General features: G+C 39.1%; 1 protein-coding gene across 2 annotated transcripts; it reads left to right on the top strand.

The window, feature by feature from the left end:
• The first annotated feature begins 887 nt into the window (after nt 1-887).
• Nucleotides 888-18,234, top strand: LOC101859019 (tafazzin). Of its 2 annotated transcripts, none has more exons than XM_005099633.3 (9): nt 888-1,041; nt 5,906-6,074; nt 9,541-9,669; nt 10,909-11,124; nt 12,669-12,710; nt 13,340-13,402; nt 14,062-14,114; nt 14,941-15,018; nt 16,895-18,234. In XM_005099633.3, the coding sequence occupies exons 2-9, from the start codon at nt 5,948-5,950 to the stop codon at nt 16,991-16,993; spliced, it is 807 nt and encodes a 268-aa protein (XP_005099690.1). In that variant the 5' UTR covers nt 888-1,041; nt 5,906-5,947; the 3' UTR covers nt 16,994-18,234. The 2 variants fall into 2 exon arrangements, with proteins under 2 accessions (XP_005099690.1, XP_035825995.1); XM_035970102.1 differs by lacking the exon at nt 888-1,041 and adding an exon at nt 3,026-3,231.
• The last annotated feature ends 1,715 nt before the right edge of the window (nt 18,235-19,949 follow it).

The following is a 19,949-nucleotide window of genomic DNA, read 5'->3' as shown; positions in this document are numbered from 1 at the left end:
AAAATCAGATGTTTTAATGAATAGATCTATATAACAGTGTATAATTCAATTACATTGCTTTTGCTGATATTATGTCCTCTTCACTTTTGAAAGTGAAATAAACAAAATACAATAATCTTCTGAACACATACTGAAACCAATTGGAAGAAAAGAACACAAAAAAGAACAATAATAACAACAAACAAACAACAACAACAACAACATAACAACAGCTGATTTTGCTCAATCGTCTTTTTATAATGGGGAAATTAGTAGATAATCTACTTTAGAGAGAATAGACAGAGCTTGGGTATGTTGGCATTTTGTCGTTCTGAATGCTGCTCGCCATCGCTAATAATATTTGTTCTTTTTCTCTTGTAATTGTGTACAGTATTAGAAGACTCTATACCATAGAGCTACCTCTTATAGAGCAAATTTATGATTTATGCACATATGCAGCATCTTTTATTCATCTAGATGGTTTGTATACTCAAAGTAGCCTTCTCCTAAGGACATTATAAAGGTCCTTTATGCCTACTCCAGAAATAATAATTGATAAAAGAGAGTTTGGCCCAACCTCCTTGATAGTCCCACAGAATTTTTAGTGTAGAATTCTGTAGGTCCATGCCTGATACACGAACCCCATTCCGTACCATATATTATGATCCATGCTAGACGTCATTGCTTCAAACAATGAATTTGGTTAAAGTTATTTAAGAGAATAAGGACAGACATTCAGCAAGGATTTATGAAATACTTGTCCTACACTTCTACAGCTGTTGGTTAGCCTATAGTGCGAACAAACATGAGTTTATTTAACAGAATTCTACATCTATGGTTTATTTTTACTTTAACGCTCTTCTCTAAAGAAGAAACAAAAGAAATTCACTTTCGGTTTTGACATTGAACTTCCGTTTAACGGTCGGAGGCCTTCCAGAGACTACACACTCACAAGTCACAAGTGATAAAATGTTCTGATTGTTCAATGACACACATTTAACGCCTTTTAATTAAGGCTCTGGATTTGGCTGCTCGCTCCCCTCGCTTTACTGTTCATTAAAGGTAAATCAAACTGGAGATGCCTCGTTATTACCCACCCGTAACTCACATTTTTAGTTTTACTTACACTTAGATTCTAGGTGGCTATCCTCACCCGGGGCACCCGGGGTGAGAATAAAAATACGATCGACCTCTCACCCCCGGTGAGACTTGCCAGCGTTGGCTATTCTCACCCGGTTTTTCTTTTGTAAGAGTTTTACGGCGCTCGCAACTGCATTCACCCGGAGTGAAACAAGACCTGTTTTTCCTAATTACGGAATACTGTCTTTCGGTCTGGATGATCAGATAGACAAAAACAAAGAAAAAAACGAAGTGGCGATTTTGTAGTTTGGTTCGTTAAGTAAGAGTAGTAAGGGGGTTTCAGGGTTTGCCCCCCTGACCTAAAATAAAAATATATGGAAGTGGGGGAGGGGGGGTTCAGGGGGAATTTTACGACAATTTGATGTTTTGCAGTTAGTTGCATCCCTGTTCTTTGTGTTGCCTATATTTATTTGGTCATCAAGACTTCTGAATTTCTTCTCTGGATGTAAACAAATGGATCATGGACTTTTACGAACGGAACTACAAGATCACCAACAAAGTGGCTATGCGTACGGCATGTTAAGGGGTTCCCTTCTCATTCAAAGGTCCCGGGTTCGAATCCGGGTAGCATCCGAAAATTTTCTGTACAACTTAAGAATGTGGGTTCCGTCCACACATAGTACTGGATATCGGTACTGATTTCAATATTCGTGATGTTACATCAGTAGATCTAGACTACAAAATGAGCAGTAAAATTTCACTTGTTTTGAAACAAGGCAAGGGGGGTTTTAATTTGCCCCCCTGACTTAGCATATAAACCTGCGGGGGCTTCAGGGGGGGGGGGGGCATGCCCCCCCCTGAATTTGACACAATTTAATGTTTTGCAATTAGGTTTGATATAGGCCATCTCCCCATATCTGCATGCGAATCAAAAAGTAATAATTTAGAACCAGATGTAATCGTCGGTGGGGTCAAAACTAGTATTCCCAAACGGGACCCACATTCATAAAAAGTAGTACCAAATTTTCTTCTCTAAAATCACCTCCTTTCGTGCTCTCTTGCAAGGTTCTGTCGTCTGCTTTCGTTTCCACTTTCTGCCTCCCACCCCCTCACCCCCTTTGCTCCCTCCTCTGGGCTCCTGACTCTTTCTGCAGCCTTTCTAGTGCTACTCCTTGGCTCTTTCTTAATGCTGTCTTTCAGCCACACCCTTGATCTTCTGGTAGGAAAGATCTACACCTAGCCTTCTCGGACAAAGGCGAAAAATCTTTGAGGTCCTGTATGCAAGTTGCCCCGTTAATGCCACCCGGGCAAAATTCAAAATTTCCTACCAATTGAAAAGATGTTGAATGTGCCCCGCACGCTCATATGACCTAATATGCAGTTGCGAGCGTCATAAAAAACGTACCCCCCCACACCCCCCCGGGCAGTGCCACTGACTGTAGTGTCTTTAGGCCATTCCCAAAGGGGGGACATTTCTCGTTCAAGCACAGTAGAATTGTAAATGGGCTGATGCATCATGTCACACTCATAACTGTGCCTGATCTGGAACATGGAACTGCTGCTTTTTCTTTCCTAAGCCTTACTATCTATTGTCATTTTCCTCTACTTCTTTTGTATGTTTGTCACTCTTGTGACCTGCTATTTCTGGGGTGCCTTGATGGTCGAAGCTTTTGCTTTTGAAGCTGGAAAGGTGAGAAGAGTATGTCTGATTCCCTGTAAGGACTTCTCTGTTGACACCCACCCTTTGGGGCTCATATGACCGTATGCAGTTGTGAGCGCCGTAAAACCCTCTACTATAAAAAAAAAATTACCCCCCCCCCCCCAAAAAAAAATTGCTAGAGAAGGACAACTAAATGCCATTGGCTGATATTTATAGTAACAGCCTTCTTGTTTGACATCGTTGAGAAGGGATTCCCACTTTGTCAGTCATAGTGGCAACATGACCGCATGACAGCAGCCTTCCAACTCGGATTATTTTCTTTGCAACTTGCAGAACTGTTCGGTTCGGTTGTCTATGATTGTGGAGCACCTTTCTTCTGCCCAGGTTGATTCTGATGCTGTACACTACGTAAACTGAGAAAAAGAAGAGGACTAAGAGTAGGCCTACGTACGAAAGCAAGTTCAAACAAAGTTCAACGACTCAATGCAAATGAAAGATCCGGATCGTTTCTGGTAAGATTGAACTTTGGTGGGCCCAACACTGAACGAAGCTGGAACTACTTTTGAGCCTCGCTGTGCAATGGTCCGCTCTTATGTTATCGTTTTGCATTTATGTGTGTTTTTAAAAATTGTTATTGTATTATTGTTGCAAGGGGGAAAGCCCCCACTGTTGTTATGACTAGTGCGCATTTAATACATGATGTAAATACGGTGGGTCCACCAAAGTTCAATCCAGCCTAAATAGCCTCGTTTCTTTTTAAGTTTTGTAAGCACAAGAGATTAAGCACTTACAAGGGATTGGACTCAATAGGACGCTGAGCTGGCTGCAAATAGAGTAGATCTAATTCGAGACTGCAAGGTTTGCAAATGGATACTGCGATATGCAAAAGCAATAGATCTATACTAGGGGGAACCGCTCGGAAAGACCCAAAGAGGGAAGCTTGGAAACTGTCAGTGTAAATCATTCGCTACGCAAAATCATCACTATTTTTAGAATCATGATCAGATGACGCGGCGGGCATCCCCCTTCCTAGGTCAAACAAGATGGCTGTTACTGTAAATATTGGCCGATGGCGTTTAGTTGTTGTTCTCTGCTATCCGCTTGATTCTCACCTGGGGTTAGAATAGCGCAGTTTGTAGGTCTCTCACCCGGGTTGAGAGGGCGGGCCTTTTGGCTATTCTCACCCGGTATGCGTTCACCGTGATACCAGTGTAAACAAACGCTCCGGCGCTCTTGTGTTGAAAGCGTGCAATATTGTTTGTGGGCAGTGAGAGGAAGAGAGAGGGGGTGGGGGGGGGGGGGGGAGGAGAAAAAGATATGGGGAGAGAGAGAGAGAGAAGTAGTCTTGGATGTGATGCTTCAGGATTTAAAAAAAGAATATTGATAAAACACACACTCACGCAAACAAACCATAAAGACACACAGAGGGCATATAGGCCTATATATATTTATAGACATCCCTTGAAAAAGTCAATTTGACAGTCACCTTGATGATTTGCTGTTGATCCCGATTTTTTTCCCCCTGAGATCCTGATTTTGAGTTTTCATAGAGTGGCAGGTCTGTAACAGAGACAGTCATGTATTACAGTGTATTGTGAAGAATGAAGATGAAGAGCTGAACTGATAGGAAAGGGGGTATGTCCACCAACCTGTCAGGAGCACTTTTAGCCTATGTCAAAATGTGACTCTCTCAATGGGTTTTTTTTTCTCAATTATCCCCCCCCCCCCCCCCAACCCCGTAATATTATTTCTAAAGGGAAAAAATCCTATGATTCTATGGCTGTTTTCATCCTACAGGCGCCTTATTTTGAGGAACTGTACTTGTGTGAGTTTTTGTCTAAAGTATTCCATGTGAGTCCAATTACTTTTGACTGTTAGTGAGTTAGTAAACTTATTTCCTTTTTGACCGACAGAACGAAGAAAGAGGGTGGAACAACATTTTGGGTATGGGAGGCTTTCAGCCCACACCAAATTTATAATCACAGTCTTAAATAAAGCATGTTTTTAATTAGTCTACTAAAAAGTTATTTCCTGATTCTGCTTTACAGTATTGGTACTGCAGCTCCACCAATATGGGGTGGATGGTTTGGGATTTTCCCCCTTTTATGTCATGGCAGCCCTTGTTGTGTTGTGTTTTTTCTTGGGATTCTTTCTTTTATTAAAAGGAGCCTTTTCTTTTACCAGGGATTGTTGGCCACTTTCAAAGGAACATACTTTGTAAATTCTCTGGACAAGACGAACATCCTGTGTAGGACTAAACTTGTGTACTGCCGTTAGCTGACAGCACGCCTTTTTTAATTCACAGCAGTTTCGAGAAAAAGAGTTTTTTTGTCAGCGTAGCCATTTAAAAATAGTGCACTTCTAAAATTTGAATTCTAATTAATTAAAAAACTAGTCAGTTTCATTTTGATTTTTTTTCACACTAGTAGGGTAATTGATCAGATTCAGGCTTTCGATTTAGCAAACAAAAAATATTGGCGCCTAAATGAAAAAAAGCTTTATGTCAACGTACAGCAATGTAGTGACTGACTGCTGGCACAAACTATTAAGGGCCTACCACAGCTTTTCCTAGCTTAAAGTCAACAAGAACCCTAAAGTCTTAATTATGTTCCACTCACACCTTCAGTCGCGGCACTTGTTTTTGTGAAATCAGAACCAGCCTATGAAGATGACAGTAACAGCCATGAATCTAGTAAAACTCTGATAACAGATAACATAAATCTCATAGAATTTCTTCTTGTTGAGCAGATTTCATATTAAAGCAGTGTGCTTTTTTGTTTGTTACTCTCTTGTAACACCTCCTATCTTCGGCATTTATATGACCATATTGTGTTGCTAGTCCCGTAAAACTCTTTTACTAAAAACAAAAGAATGTGACATGTCTTGCTTATTTTTGCCTCAAATTTTATTTTTTTCAAAAGCAAATGAAGGTTTTGTAAAAACTTTTGTCAGGTAAATGGCTGTGTTATATTTCGCAAGCAATTTTTAGCATGATCACAAAGAACAGATTTTATCGGTTACACTGTAATGAAAAGGGATGTGTCCTCATTGTGATACTTTACTGTTCTACAGACTATGTTCATATAATTCATCAGTGACAAACTTTTACTCTTGATTCTGCCACCTACCAGATATATCTGATTTAATCATAAATTTTTAATTGCAAAATGTACTTTTTTGTTATAGGTGATGAATGCTTGGTACCATCTGGGGTTGTGAGGAAGTAAAATGCCGCTTAAAGAAGGCTCGTGGCAAATGCCACCTATGAAAAAAGGCTACAGAGTTCCTTGGTTGTGGAAACTGTCGACTCGATTTGCTGTTACTACCGTTGGATTCACTTGCAAATTTTGGCTTGGTAAGTGGTTGAGAGTCTTTTTCGATGAAATGTGAAGAAATTGAGAGACAATTTGATCACAACCTCTGTTTTTTTTTTTCCTTCTTCAATTCTAGCACTAAACAAATGAATCTGTTGAGTGTGCTTTTATCGTTAGTAAACCGAGTTCAGAATCATGTGTGTTACAAATTTTATTTTGTGAAGATATAAAGTTTGAGAAATTCACATGTTGGAGAAAGGATCATGTTTTGCAGGGATTCAGAGAGCAGAAATGTAAATGCAAATTGATGATGGTCCCATATTTGAAAGCATAATTACTTTTGATAACTAGAAAAACTATATATATATATATTTACATGCTTTTGGACTCTACTACTGCTTTACAACTAATTGTTTTGTCAGGAAAATACTATAATAACACTACTCTTTGTCATGAAAGGGTGGATAAAATCCTTAACTTTGATTTGGAACTAATCAAGGAGTGAAGCCCCAGTGGAGAGTGGTGATGAATGGCCATTTCTAGCAGTTCCTTGAGCTTACTGAAAGTTACTGTCTTCATGACATATTGACCTCACCTTTCCTTTGGAGTCTGTAGGTGACACAAGGCTTCCATATAATCAGAGCATTGGCATTTTTGCAATGGCAATGAACCTTTCATCATTGGTTCAACTGCCTTCAACGGAAGTCAAAGGGCGGCCATTTATGGTTAATGAGGTCTCTATGAGCATTCATCATCTTCAGGAATATATATAGATGTCTAAGGAACTGGGATTGAACACCAAGCTGAGGATCTTCAGACGTGAAGAAGCGGGTGGTTGACGGGTGCTCTGGTGTGGTTTGCTCCTTCTTTTCTATCAAACATCTATCGTCCTCATCTCCCCTCCTCCTTTTTTGTGTTTGTTACTGTCTTGTAACTCGTCTAATCTTCTGGCGCTCATATGACCTTATGCAGTTGCGAGTGCTGTAAAACTTCTACTAAAACTAAAGACGTGAAGACTGTTCTACTGTATGGTTCAGAGACATGGAGGCTCACAGCATCAGCAGCAAGGAAAGTGCAGAGCTTCATAAATGGATGTCTAAGAAGGATAGTGGGGATCAAGTGGTACAATCGAGTCACAAATGCTCAACTGTGGGAAAGAACAAGCCAAAGCCAGTAAAGGAAGACATACAGGGGAAGAAATGGAAATGGATTGGGCACACCCTGAGGAGACCCCCGACAAGCATCATGAGACAGGCTTTGACGTGGAATCCACAAGGAAAACGTAAGAAAGAAAGACCAAAGATGACATGGAGGCGAGCGGTACAAGCGGAAATGGAAAAGGCGGGGACATCATGAAAACAGCAAGAAAAGGATGCACAGGACAGGCTTGCTGGAGAAATGTTGTTGATGGCCTGTGCTCCACTGGGAGTTAAAAAGGGCAAGAGAGAGAGGTCTCAATGATTGATGAAAGTGAGACTGCTGATTGTGGGAGACACTGTTTGATCTGTGTCTTTTATCTGCCGGGGACCAATAAATACAGTTGGAAATGAGACCTAGAAGTTGTAGATTTCTTCTCTTGGCATATTTCTGCTCAATAATTGCCAGTCATGAGCAATTTTCAAATAAAGTGAGTAACAGGAAATTCTATATTGAGACTACAATGAAGAAAGAGTACCAAGCATACCTTCTGAGCACATTGCTGTACACATACGAGACCTAAATGCTATATACACACCAGAACAAAGAAATTAACAGCTTTTAAATGAGAAGCCTTTGAAAGATTAGAGAGAATCTTGCAGCAACATGGCAAGGCGAAATATCCAACACAGAGATACTGGAAAGTCAGGAGTTCCCACAACATTACACTGCTCATGCTACACAGAATCAGAAACAATTAGGACAGATTCACATAATTATAGAAGATACAAGAGTACTAAAAGATTTCTTCTGTGGAGAACTAGATGTGGAGGAAATAGGGTCAGCATCTACAAAGATCGCGCAGACCAAACTTTGAGTTTCACACATCCTGCAACAGTGCACGACACACAGCCCAAATAAGCCCTAAGACATGAAATGTGGCCAGTCCCATTAACATTACAGGAAAAACTGTGTGGGCCAGCAGGAGAATTAAGAAGTACGACCCAGTATATGATAGATACCAGTTTACAAGTTCAGTTCAAGTGTGATGCAATCAAGAAGACATGCTATGAATCATGCAAAGATGCATGCAGGAGCTAAGCCTACTTGAATTCAACCGACATCAAATTTAGAAACTGGGAAAAGATAGTACAGTGGAATCCACTTATAACGGGTCCTGAAATAACTAGAAGTCTGTTATAAAGACACTATTCTAAAACCCTGTTTTTTTCCCCCCTTCTTTATCTTTGTAAATAAAATATTGCTATAGCGCAGTCAGACAAACATGCGAGTCGGTTATAGCGGAATATTGCTGTTGCTGTGCACAGCGCATAGGCCATTTATTCTTGCAAAACTTCGCCAGTTGTTGGTTATCTTTCGAATGGGAGAGCCCACGTGTGTCAACAATGAAGGCGGAGCGAATGAGTGGGGAGGATGTGGTATGCACAGACAAACAGAACGCATTGCGTGATAGGCCAGCCTAGTCCAGATTATCTAGGCCTACCACGCCTCTCACTTCTCCGATGCGGGGATGAAGAGGTCACAACGATGTGACTGTGATGGATGGAGCGAATGTGTGGCGTGCGCAAGCAGATGGAACGCACCACAGGGTGTGGTGGGGTGGGGGACAACACAGCGGATAAGTTAGCCTAGAGAACTTTATTTCTGATCGCGAACGCCGAGCTATCCACATTGCTAGCACTAGAGAAAGAAACCTTATTCGATTTTTGATCAAATAAGACCTAGAGATCATGTTGAACCAAATCATCATCAGGGGAGATTACAAAAAGAAACGAACAGACAGCCAAACTCATAGATTTGGCCTACTGCACTATTTCCCTCTAATTTATTACTGGATCCCTTATAACGAGAATCCTGCTATAACGGATGTTTCGCACCGGTCCCCTCTCTCTCGTTATAACAGGATTCCACCGTAGAAAATTGCAGCCAGCGGAAGTGGAAAGTCAAGTCAAGACCATAAGTGCAGAACCTGATCTTTTCCTTGCACTGACTGTAATAAGAATTTTTTACATGTTTTGACTCAACGAATGACTTATTCCTACATCAACTGAAATAATGTGCAGACCACTACATCACAAACGATTATTTGTTGTAGTGGAATGTGACTACAAAATACATTGTCTTTATATTTTTGTCAGGTGTTTTATTTTTTGGCTTTCTCTTGTATTACAAGCTTTTGTTAAATCAAGTTTATTTCATATCTTATTCCTCTGTACTCTATATTTTTTGTTCAGCAATATTGTACATGCACTTCTTCTCTTCTGATGAAATGCTGGCATGCAAAATAATTAAAGTCCTTCAGTGTGTAGGCTACTTTAATTTTTGTTTGTCCTCTTCCTTATTCTACAGAATGGCTAAATAAAGCAAGATTTCACAACAGAGAAATTCTACATGATATGTTTGATAAAACACCAGACAACCGGGGACTTTTGACTGTCTCCAATCATAGCAGTTGCATTGATGATCCACTCATGTGGGGTATGTCTTTTTTTTTTTAAAGTGTTTTTTGTTTTGTTTACCACATTTCTCTTTTTTTGAGAGAATTTTTATGTTAATTTGTCATAAATATGTACATGATAAAATATGAGGGGAAATTTAATTGTGGAAATCATGAAACTAGACTGGAAAATATAATGTGAACAGCTGAGATTTTTTTTTTCTAAGTTTATGTAGTGAAAAATGTAATGTGTTTGTTTTTTCATAAATTTGATTTTTTTTTAAAACATAACAAGGAAGAAAATATATCTTTCTGTCTTGGCAGGTTTGACTGGTTTTAATGCTTTCTGAATTTAAAGTAGTCCAAGCATAGAATGCATGGCTGTGTTCTTTTTCAAATGCCAGCTTATTATTTATCCTATGCTTTCTGCTTGAGAAATAGTCTGGGCGGAGGTGGGGCGGTTGTCCAGATTTTATCAATGTTCCTTGAAGCAATATCAAAACTTTAGATAACATTTCTTTCTCAGGGGGCTTATACATTATGCCTTTCAAGGGTAGTGCACCAAATAATATTGTTATGGATATAAGCTATAAAAGCAAACTGTAACCCCTGAAAAGTCCCAAATGTGGGGTTGTGAATCCAGTGGGTGGAGAAACAAAAAGGCCGTCACCTCCGCCTGAACTATTTCTCAAACAGAAAGCATAGAAAAAATATTAATAAGTTGGCATTTCAGGGGTGCTTATGCTTGGGTTTGCGAGTAAGGAGTAATAGAAAATGTCTTCTTAGGAGGCCTGTGAAACCAAACATTCAACTGTTTTTAGTAGGTTTCGCCTTTGTTAAATTATTTTGCTCCTTTCTATGGCAGTTTTTGCTGGTTTTAGGAATAAAGTATGCATTTAGACCAGGCAGACCAATATTTGTAATATAAATTGCAAAGGCACAAATCTGTTGTCGAGGGAAAGTTTCCTTTTGAGCAGAGTGCGCTTTCAAACAGCATTTAAATATAGACTACAATTATTTAGTTTTGAAAGTTTATTCAGCTGAAAAACACCATTTATAAAGACTCTTTCACTCATCACTGTGAAGCAAAAAATCTTGCAGATAAAATTAGTGTCTCCTTCATTTGGGATTGAATTCCAAATTCAGTTTTTGTAAATGGGTTTGAAGTTATGAGAGACAACCGTACCAGCTTGAGTATCCTTTTAAGCCTTTTTTTTTTCTGTTATAGGCAGCTGTATATGTGACTTTCCCCTTCACACTTTTCATTGTCCTCTACACAGGCGCACTTAAAGCCAGGCAAATAGCAAATACTAAGAGGATGAGGTATTCATCAGCAGCTGAAGATGTTTGTTTCAAAGGGAGCAACCTGCTCTCCACCTTCTTTTCTCTTGGAAAAGTTTTCCCTATTGTTAGGGGAGACGGTGTCTATCAGAAAGGCATGGATTACATGGTTGACCAACTTGACTTAGGGAATTGGTGTCATATATTCCCTGAAGGTAAGCTGAAAATGTTTTATTTACTAATCTAAGAACATTTTCTTTTATTGCTAATTTGCACCTCTTTTTCCTTAATATCTTGAACTGTTCATAAAATTGTTTTAACAAAACTTTCTTTGTAATAAAGCAACTCTTGGTTGGCTGTATCAATTCAATAGAAGTCATACAGGATTTCCCAATATGTTCGCGACAGCCATGTTGGTATGGCATCTTCACAGAGCTCAGTATTCATGCTAGATTAGATAAAGGTTATGGGTATTCATGCAGTTGCCTTTTTAAAAAAAGTGGGTTGAAGGCAAAGTAGGGCTCTGAGTAAAAAAGTTGGGCAGGAGGAATGTTTTTCCTACCAGGCCAAAATCCACCACTGGCCCAGGGCTTTTTTCTTACCTATTTTTACGTCCCTACCCCGCCAAAGGAAAATGTGAAAACATCCAACTAAACACACACCAACCATATCTTATGGTCCATCAAACTGAAGGTTAAAAAATAATCTATTAGATGGCGATACAATATTGAAGATTTATTCCAATTGTATTACTTTGGGGTTTCTAAAAGTGATTATAATGCAATATCGAAGGTGTCATATGAAATCAACAATTTTCCAGCTTTGAAAGGTCATAACTAAAAACGTACAACAACAGCATCACTCAAACTTCCCAGGTAGGTTGCCTCTAGTAATGCGAAGAAATGCTGAAAGTTATGTATGTGTACCTAATATAGAAGTGAAAGTATGAGAAATATACTGAAGTCAAGGGAGTGCTTTTTTTCCTGATATTTACGCTTCGAAGGGGACAAAAAAAGCGCTGAAATCACTAAAAATCGTCTGTCAGTGTAATATTGTCTTTCGTATCTGCTAACAGGAAGTCTATTCTATTATTTTGAAAACGTGGATCGGCCGAGAATTTTGTATCTTTTCATTACTGGATTGGAATAGATAGCGAGCCACTCGAGCCGTATTTTGCGGCTCTCGGTCCAGCGAGGCCGTGTCCGCAAGCCGCATCCGTGAGCCGCAAAATGCGGCTTGTGGTAGGGAAAGTGTTAATAATAAAAATATTTTTTTGACAAAACCCAAAGCAGTGCTTACCATTTTTTGTTTGCTTTGTCTTTTAATTTTTTTCCTGTCTGTGGTAAATGGAGCTCAATGCAATCACATACTCCCCCCACACACACACAAATGCACAAATTACACACACATGTGCACAAAACACACACAGATATACGCCCATGCACACATTAACACATGCGCACCACCAAAAATATACATTTCAGTTTTTTACATTCCAGCCATTCTTGTTATATACATAACTTGAGAGAGAGAGGGAGGTGGAGGAAGAGAGAGAGAAGATGAAAAGGGAGGAAGGAGGGGAACGATTTTTTGTGGGTACTTTTTTTTTTTTAGAATGATGAAGGTTTAGAGATATAAAGCTTATGACCTTTGGGCTTTTGCATTACTTTACAGAGCTCTTGAATGTTTTGTTTTGGTGTCTGTGGAATGGTTTCATTTGTAGTCTCACAACGCATTTCCCATTTTTGCTATTGTACAGGGAAGATCAACATGACAAATGAGTTCCTGCGGCTAAAATGGGGTGAGTATAACCATTAAAAATATTCTGTTTATTATGATGAGTGATTGCTGTTCTAGGGTATTCTTTGAGATAGTTTTAAGGAATCTCAAGTAGGTCTCGTCCATGTTTGTGTTAATAAGTCTAAATGTGGGCATATAAGTGTCACCATGTCCATTTTGTATGGAGATATTGTGGTGTAGTACAGCTCTTGTGTTGTAGTCTAGGGCAGCTCTTGTGTAGCCTTGGTTGTGGTTTCGCAAAAGTGTTCTTGTCTGAACCTCAGGGTGTGCTTCCAAGATTTTTAGTAAGGTTATTTCTTTTTGTTGCTTTGTTTTGGAGATTCTTTGTTGGTTTCTTTGGGTTTTGTTTTCTATCCAGATGAAATCCTTGGCAGGAAGGGTTCTTTTCCTTTTCCTGTGATGTTTTGTCCAGCACTGAATTCAGGTTTTTGCTGTAGCCTACTATTTTTCAGCAATGATTTAAGAAAAGATTGTGCTGACAGTTTGGGCACTGTTGATTTTAAGATGTTAGAGGATCTGTTGGGCATGCAGATTCCCGAACAGCATTATATTTCAAGACAACTGAACTGGTAGGCTATCCAAATGTCTCCTCCTTTTAAAAAAAGATTACATTTGTTCTGTATTTTTCAGGGGTGGGACGTGCAGTAGCTGATTGCCAAAGAACACCAATCGTACTCCCTATTTGGCATGTTGGTAAGCACATTTACTATGGTTTGATACTTACTGATGTTGAAAGATACAGTCTGCTGTATTTATATGATGGTATTGATAGCAAGCTTAAGATAGCTTAAGGTGTCTGTATTTTTTTGCTCTCTTGCTCTCTCGTAAGATGTATTCACTCGAAAGATAATCTGGTTGTAGTATAAATTTTAATCAATAGCTTTACAAATGTTTTGAACTGACATGCTGCTACTGATGAATTATATACCAAAACCAAAGTTTTAAGAATTTAGTGTGCTGTTTTTACGCCCCCATCGACACTATTTAGTTCATTTAGGAGGTGGGCTTCCGACTATGCTTGTCAGGGCCATTTCGGGCTGAGAGGGATACAACATCCCTGGAGAAAGGCCGAGATACTTGATAAAAATTCTCACCATTTTTGAGTTGAACTCCAGTCTCCTGTTTTTCAACAGCGAAGCGCCGGATCACTACAACATGGACGCCAGTGATACCAAAGTGATGAGATACTTTAAAAATTCAATGGATATAATTGTCACGCTACCTACAGTACACACTAAATTTGATTTGCTTTGGAGAAAATTTATTCAGTACCCAACAAGTAACTTTGGTTGAATTTACAAATGTTTTACCATTTGTGCATGGTGTAAGAAAGATGTTCCTTGTTTTTTCAGGAATGGATTCAGTTTTACCCAACTCCAGGCCATATATTCCTCAGATCAGGAAGGTAATTATACATGCTTGTGCTGTTGCATTTTTACTGTCAAGGGCCCCCAAAAGTCTTTTGTTTGGTTCTTCTCATTGAAACTGTCTTTCATAATATTAATAATAAATGATAATAAAGATCACTTCTATACAACCTGATGGCTCTTGGCGCTTCACAATAAAATAGGAATTGAATCAATGTTTCATGCAAACTGGCCCATATTGAACGTACATTTTTTTCAAATAGGCTACATATACACTCGTAATCTGACGAAGAACACATACACAAAAAGGCAACCACTGTGGCTTCTGATCACACCTGCTGTTGGAAGAAGAAAAATACAGTCAGTAAAATTTGATTTAAATAATGTGTTTTTAGACCAAATTTAAATTCAGTCTTGCGAGTCGATTAGCAGAAAATGACAGCTAGTGGTTTGAGAATTTATCATCATCAAGTGTCGGTTCTGATTCAGGCAAAGACAACCATGGTCATAGTTTGCCTTTTGTTTCTCTGCTTAGATGCTCTTTAAAAAAAACGTTACCCTGGTCTCCACTTGTCGCCCAATTTCTTCCAAATTCTCTTAGAATGTTATTCTTGGTCGACTACTGCTGCTTTTGTTTTTTATTTTTTTCAGCAAGATGTTCCAGGTCTTTATAATATAGATTCAAGCATCCTAGAAATTGCATTTATATCTTCCTAATTGTTTTTATTCGTGAGCACCCCATGCAGACTTCTTTCAGTATATCCCTAATTTTTTTCTTTCTTCCTTTTAAATAGATTCTCTTTTGCTGAATTAACATGTGCATTAATAATGTGACATCCATCAGACTTCTGATGTTTTCCTCAGCATGTGACCATTCTCATCGGAGAGCCTCTTGACTTTTCATCAGATCTGGAACGACTCAGGTCGATGAAGAAAACGCCCGTGAGTCATTTGTCATGTTGTACACCGTTTGTCTACCATGATTACTAATCCAAAAAGGGAAACTTTTGTTTATAGTATAGTTTTTTTCTTGTTTGGTTTACCTTTAATGCATAGGTTGCATTATTTTCTAATGCATTTTTTTTTGTAACCATTTTTTAAAGTAAAACATAACCTTTTGTTTGACAATGAGTATTAGTATTTTTGTGGGTCATATTTGACCTTTCTTTTTCATGTGTATATTTTTTTTTATGTGAGGAGAGCAATTCATCGTGAAGATTTATTGTGTCATGTTTCAAAGATTCAGTGTGCAGGTGGTTGGCAGGTTCTCTGGTGTGCTTTGCTTCTTCTTTCCTATCAAACATCTGTCATCCTTATCTCTCCTCCTTTTTTGTGTTTGTTACTCTTCTTGTAACACTTCTAATCTTCGGCACTTATATGACCTTACTGTGGTGCAAGTACCGTAAAACTCTCACTAAAACTAAAAGATTCACTGTTCAGTTTCAAAGATTTAACACAATTTTCTATAAATGGAACTGAATTTTAGCTATCAGAAAGTAGCCAATACCCAGTAGACTATTTCAAGCCATTTACCATCTTTATCAATGTGTTACTGATTCTGTTTGTTTCGACAGTAAAAGCAAAACGAGTTCAAGAGAAAAGGAATGCACTATTAATACCAGACTATAACTAAGTCATCTTTGGACCAGTTTCAACAAAACTTTGAGCAAATAAAAGTCAATGAAGGGGGTGTCAAATTTGTTTACAGTACGAACAAAATCAATTTGCGTGTTTGAATTGACATTGCCAAATAAACTCAGGGAAGCTGGTGATCGTTTAAATTGTATGCTCCAAGTGTTGACCATTTCTCTTCAGACAAGTTGAATATGCTTATCTGAAATAACCCTGTAGCGTATTTCTGGGTTAATTATTTGGACCTCCTGTTCAGGATTGAGTTTCTAACTGTTTGAGTTTTAGTAAGTACGTTGTTTCCATAGATCTCTCAAAAAAACCCCAAAGGAAATAATCAAAGGGGTGCAAGTTGGGGGAATGCAATGGTCATTTATTTGTGAGCTTTCAGCTTATAAGGCATTCTCCAAACCTTTCTTGTAACTGTGCAAGGGCCACTCTTAATGTGTGGGGTGTGGCCCCACACTGCTAGAACCAGGCCTCCTCAACAGCATTTACCCTTTTCTCTCCTCGCCCCCCGCAACATTCTCAGTCTCAGCATGGTGAGATACTTAATGTGATGGTCGGGGCATTGCAGCCCATGTCCTGAAATCAGAATGGGCGGATCACCACGATTACTCCCTCAAAAATTAATATTCCTCGCACACACAGACTGCTTTTCTCTTTATTAACAAATCTGATGTCCCTTTGGTTGAATTTTATTCGTTCAATTTTTTTGAAATAGGTGAAAAGGTGTCTGAGTTACTTTAAAGGAAGGAGTGATAATAATTCTCTAAATTACAGGTTTAAGTTCAGAACAAATGGCTTTGACTTTGAACTGTCATCGTTGAAAAGTTACACTATGACGAATGGAATAACCCTTAAGTTAAATTTTTGTGTATTTGGGAATTATTGATACAATTATAATTATAATATAGATTAAGTTTGACAATGCTCCAGAACTTATGGGATTGAATTGGTTGAGACCAGTGTATGTGAAGGATACCCTTCAATTGCCTTGCTTGCCTTGCTCACTCCATATTCTCATGTACAATATGGAAATTATGTTGGAGGATTGCTCATATTGCTCGTATTTTCTCTCTTCCTGCATTCTTAATGATATATTTTGTTTCTCTTCTCTCTTTCCCACACTGTCCACCATCTATTACTTCTCTACTGATCAGTTTTTTGTTTCTTTTTTTTTTTCCAGAAAGAAATCAGGAAGCACATAACTGACAAGATACAAGAGGAGTTCAAATCTCTAAAAGTTCTTGCAGAGGCATTTCACAAAGAATTTAAATCATCGTGACATTTGCAAGTCGTTTTATTTTGCTTCTGTCATTTTTTTCGATACTAGGACAATTTCATTTCAACCAGAAATACATCAGAGACATGTCAATGCATTTTATGTATCAACAAGTATTATAACAGATTTAATGAAGAGGCAAAATACACTGGGTTGTACTTTTGATGTGGGTCATCATGTTTCCTATTGTAAAATAGCTTACATCCGTTGCTATCAGTAGAGTTTTAATTTAAATGCTATTGCTTGACATATGTATGCGATAGTGTTTATAACAGCTACTGACTTACTATTATAGAATCTAGACCCAGTTCTAAACAAGAATGCAGTGGGCGCCTAACGGACATTGCAGCCATTGGTCCAGCAGGTTGCGCTAGCGGGTGTAGAGCATAAACACTTTGAATATGAATCTCTCTCTCTCACTCTCTCTCTCTCTTTCTCTCGATTGGTCAAGGTTATAGAATGTAATAAGGAGAAATAGAAAGAGAGAGAGAGAATACAGATGCCACCTGTACGAACTGGGGTAAAATCTGAGATTGAAAAAGGGGCAGGACAAAGGGGGTGGGGGGGAGAAAAGGAAGGCAGTCAGAGGGAAATTCAGCAATAAAGAGACAGCCTTTTTGTACTCACCATTAACCCTTAAAACCCTATACCGCTGGTAACCGCTGATAACCGCTGACGCCCTATTTTCCTATACCGCTGGTAACCGCTGGTCGACTTTATCGTTTAATTCCCAGTGCTAGAAACAGGGGATGTAACTCCAGATGACTCTGTCGCGAGCAGAAAGTACCGATAATGTCATGAGAGCAGTTCTACACCGAAAGTTTGGAAATTTTGCGAGTTTTTAAGAAAAATTAGTCACTTTTCGCTGCTTAGCCCTCCAGGCCGCAAAATTTTTGACATTTTTGATCCAAACCAGACCCCAATAATGATCTCCCAGTCGGATATATTGATAAATATGACCGTTGAAGACGATTGCAATGTTCCGCATAACATCGATGATGATTTTGACGATAGTGGAATTGGCAGGAGATCACCACTAAAGCTACCAGAGGCTAGATCTACGGCTGGGTCTAATGATACTTTGACTGAAATTGTGTCGGGGATCACACACAAGACTTAACTCATAGAGTTGGTCCTAAAAACCAGTGTTTTAACCTTTTCCCCTTTTGTTCAGACTGTGCATTCATATATAAATAACATTTTCAAACTTCAGTAAAATCTAACAACAATTAAAAACACAGTAAACAAAATAATGAACCAACCTAATTTTTTCTAGTATCTCAATTTTAATTCAGGATTCTAGGGAGGTATGAAAAAAAAGAATTCAGGGTTTTAAGGGTTAAGGTACTGCTATATCCATTGATAATCCACTAATCAACAGGTTGTACCGGATTACCCAGGATGACTTGTCCCAGTAGCAGGACCGCCCTCCCTGACCTGACACTTGCAAGAGACTCATTACAGGCCGCTGAAGAGGATGTATTTATTCAGTTTCATCCCCTTGCTGCCTCTTCCTTTCAAGATCACTCGCTGATGGTGTTGTCTTCCTGCTTTCCACAAACACATGTTGATGTATGACTTTGCAGTTATTTTCACCAGCTGCATAGAGTGTGGTCTTCAACTCCAAATTCATGAGTGGCAAAATGATCTGAAGAAAAGAGAGTGTTTATTTTATCTTGAAGGGCATTTACAACAAGTAGCTGGATATGAATGTCCACTTTCTTCTGGTGAGGAAGCTTCTCCATAGTGCATGGTTCAGGCATGACTGTGCGAAAGGCATGTTCTGTGCACTTCAATACCTCCACGACTCTATTTGATGGTGTCACCAGTTTGCCATTTTTTCTTTGCAGAAACCGAAGTCGGGGGTCCAAACTCCATGTCATCCTTGAGTGCAGCTTGGCAACTGACACACTTGAGTCGCCTCATAAGTCTCCTACAGATAAAATAAAACTAGCTGTATACACAAGACATGACATCTGCCACTGGCTATCTGTGAACATCGCTGCATTCAGATTTTCTGCCTGTATGATGAACTTAGTGTCTGCTCCTTGAGAAGAGTTGATGAGGCACTGTTGGGCTTCCACTGTGAGCTCTTGAGTATCATGCAACTGGATTGTGTTGCTTGATGATGGTGCCTTCACCTCATTTTGGTGAAGGAGGATTTGCATCGAGTAGCGGAATCTTTCTTCCATAGATAGGATTATTATTCCAGCCACCTTGACGACAAATTTTATTGAAGAACATTTCAAGGCGATCTTGGGAGTGTTTGTGCGGCAGCAAGTACTTAATTAAGCTTTCCACTGCCAAGCAGTTCCATAGTTGAAGTGGTGCTGATGATGAAGCCAAGGATGGCTTGGCCTCGCTGAGATGAATACAGTGGTGTCCCATTATAGTCCAGCAAGGTCAGAATGTACTTCTTCACATTGGCAAAAAATCCGTGCCATTGATCTTGGTTTACTAGTGACAATGGTGCTTTCTGTCCGTTTGCAAATGGATTTTTTGTATTGAGGTGGTCAAAGAGCCTATCAATGTTCCGGATGAGCTCACACGTTGGTGCAGAGCCTTGAAATGCAGGAAGGTGAAGATCATCCCGATGGCGGTGGCTACTGACGAGGATAGCTTCTGGGTTGCTACATTTACCCTTATCTTCAAATTGTTGTAGTTCACATGCTTAGATCCGAGCTTGTTTGCCAGATATAGGCTGTCTTTTGACTGTAGATCGTGCATGGAGATGATGTATGTATTTCCAAGAAATTGGCGGGCAGATTCCATCGTGTTGCCACACATAGATTGTCCCCCTTTCAACCAGAAGATTCCTTGTTAACTTTGACATATGGGGAGGATCACATATGAACCATATTTTTTCTTCATTGAAGTCTTCATGGGAATGGTTGGTATGGCATGTTGGTTTGGTTGCTGAAAGGTTGAAACCAAGACAGCTTGCAGCTTTCATGTTGGC

The sequence above is a fragment of the Aplysia californica genome, unplaced genomic scaffold (genome assembly GCF_000002075.1).
Source record: "Aplysia californica isolate F4 #8 unplaced genomic scaffold, AplCal3.0 scaffold00220, whole genome shotgun sequence".
Classification (NCBI taxonomy): Eukaryota; Metazoa; Mollusca; class Gastropoda; order Aplysiida; family Aplysiidae; genus Aplysia; species Aplysia californica.
Note: the sequence above shows the minus strand (reverse complement) of the source record. Positions and strands in the feature narration are given on the sequence as shown.

Coding starts and splice junctions, on each gene's coding strand:
- LOC101859019 (XM_005099633.3), top strand. CDS start 5,948: ATGCCGCTTAAAGAAGGCTCGTGGCAAATGCCACCTATGAAAAAAGGC. Junction 6,075..9,540: donor CACTTGCAAATTTTGGCTTG/GTAAGTGGTTGA, acceptor CTTATTCTACAG/AATGGCTAAATAAAGCAAGA. Junction 13,403..14,061: donor ACTCCCTATTTGGCATGTTG/GTAAGCACATTT, acceptor TTGTTTTTTCAG/GAATGGATTCAGTTTTACCC.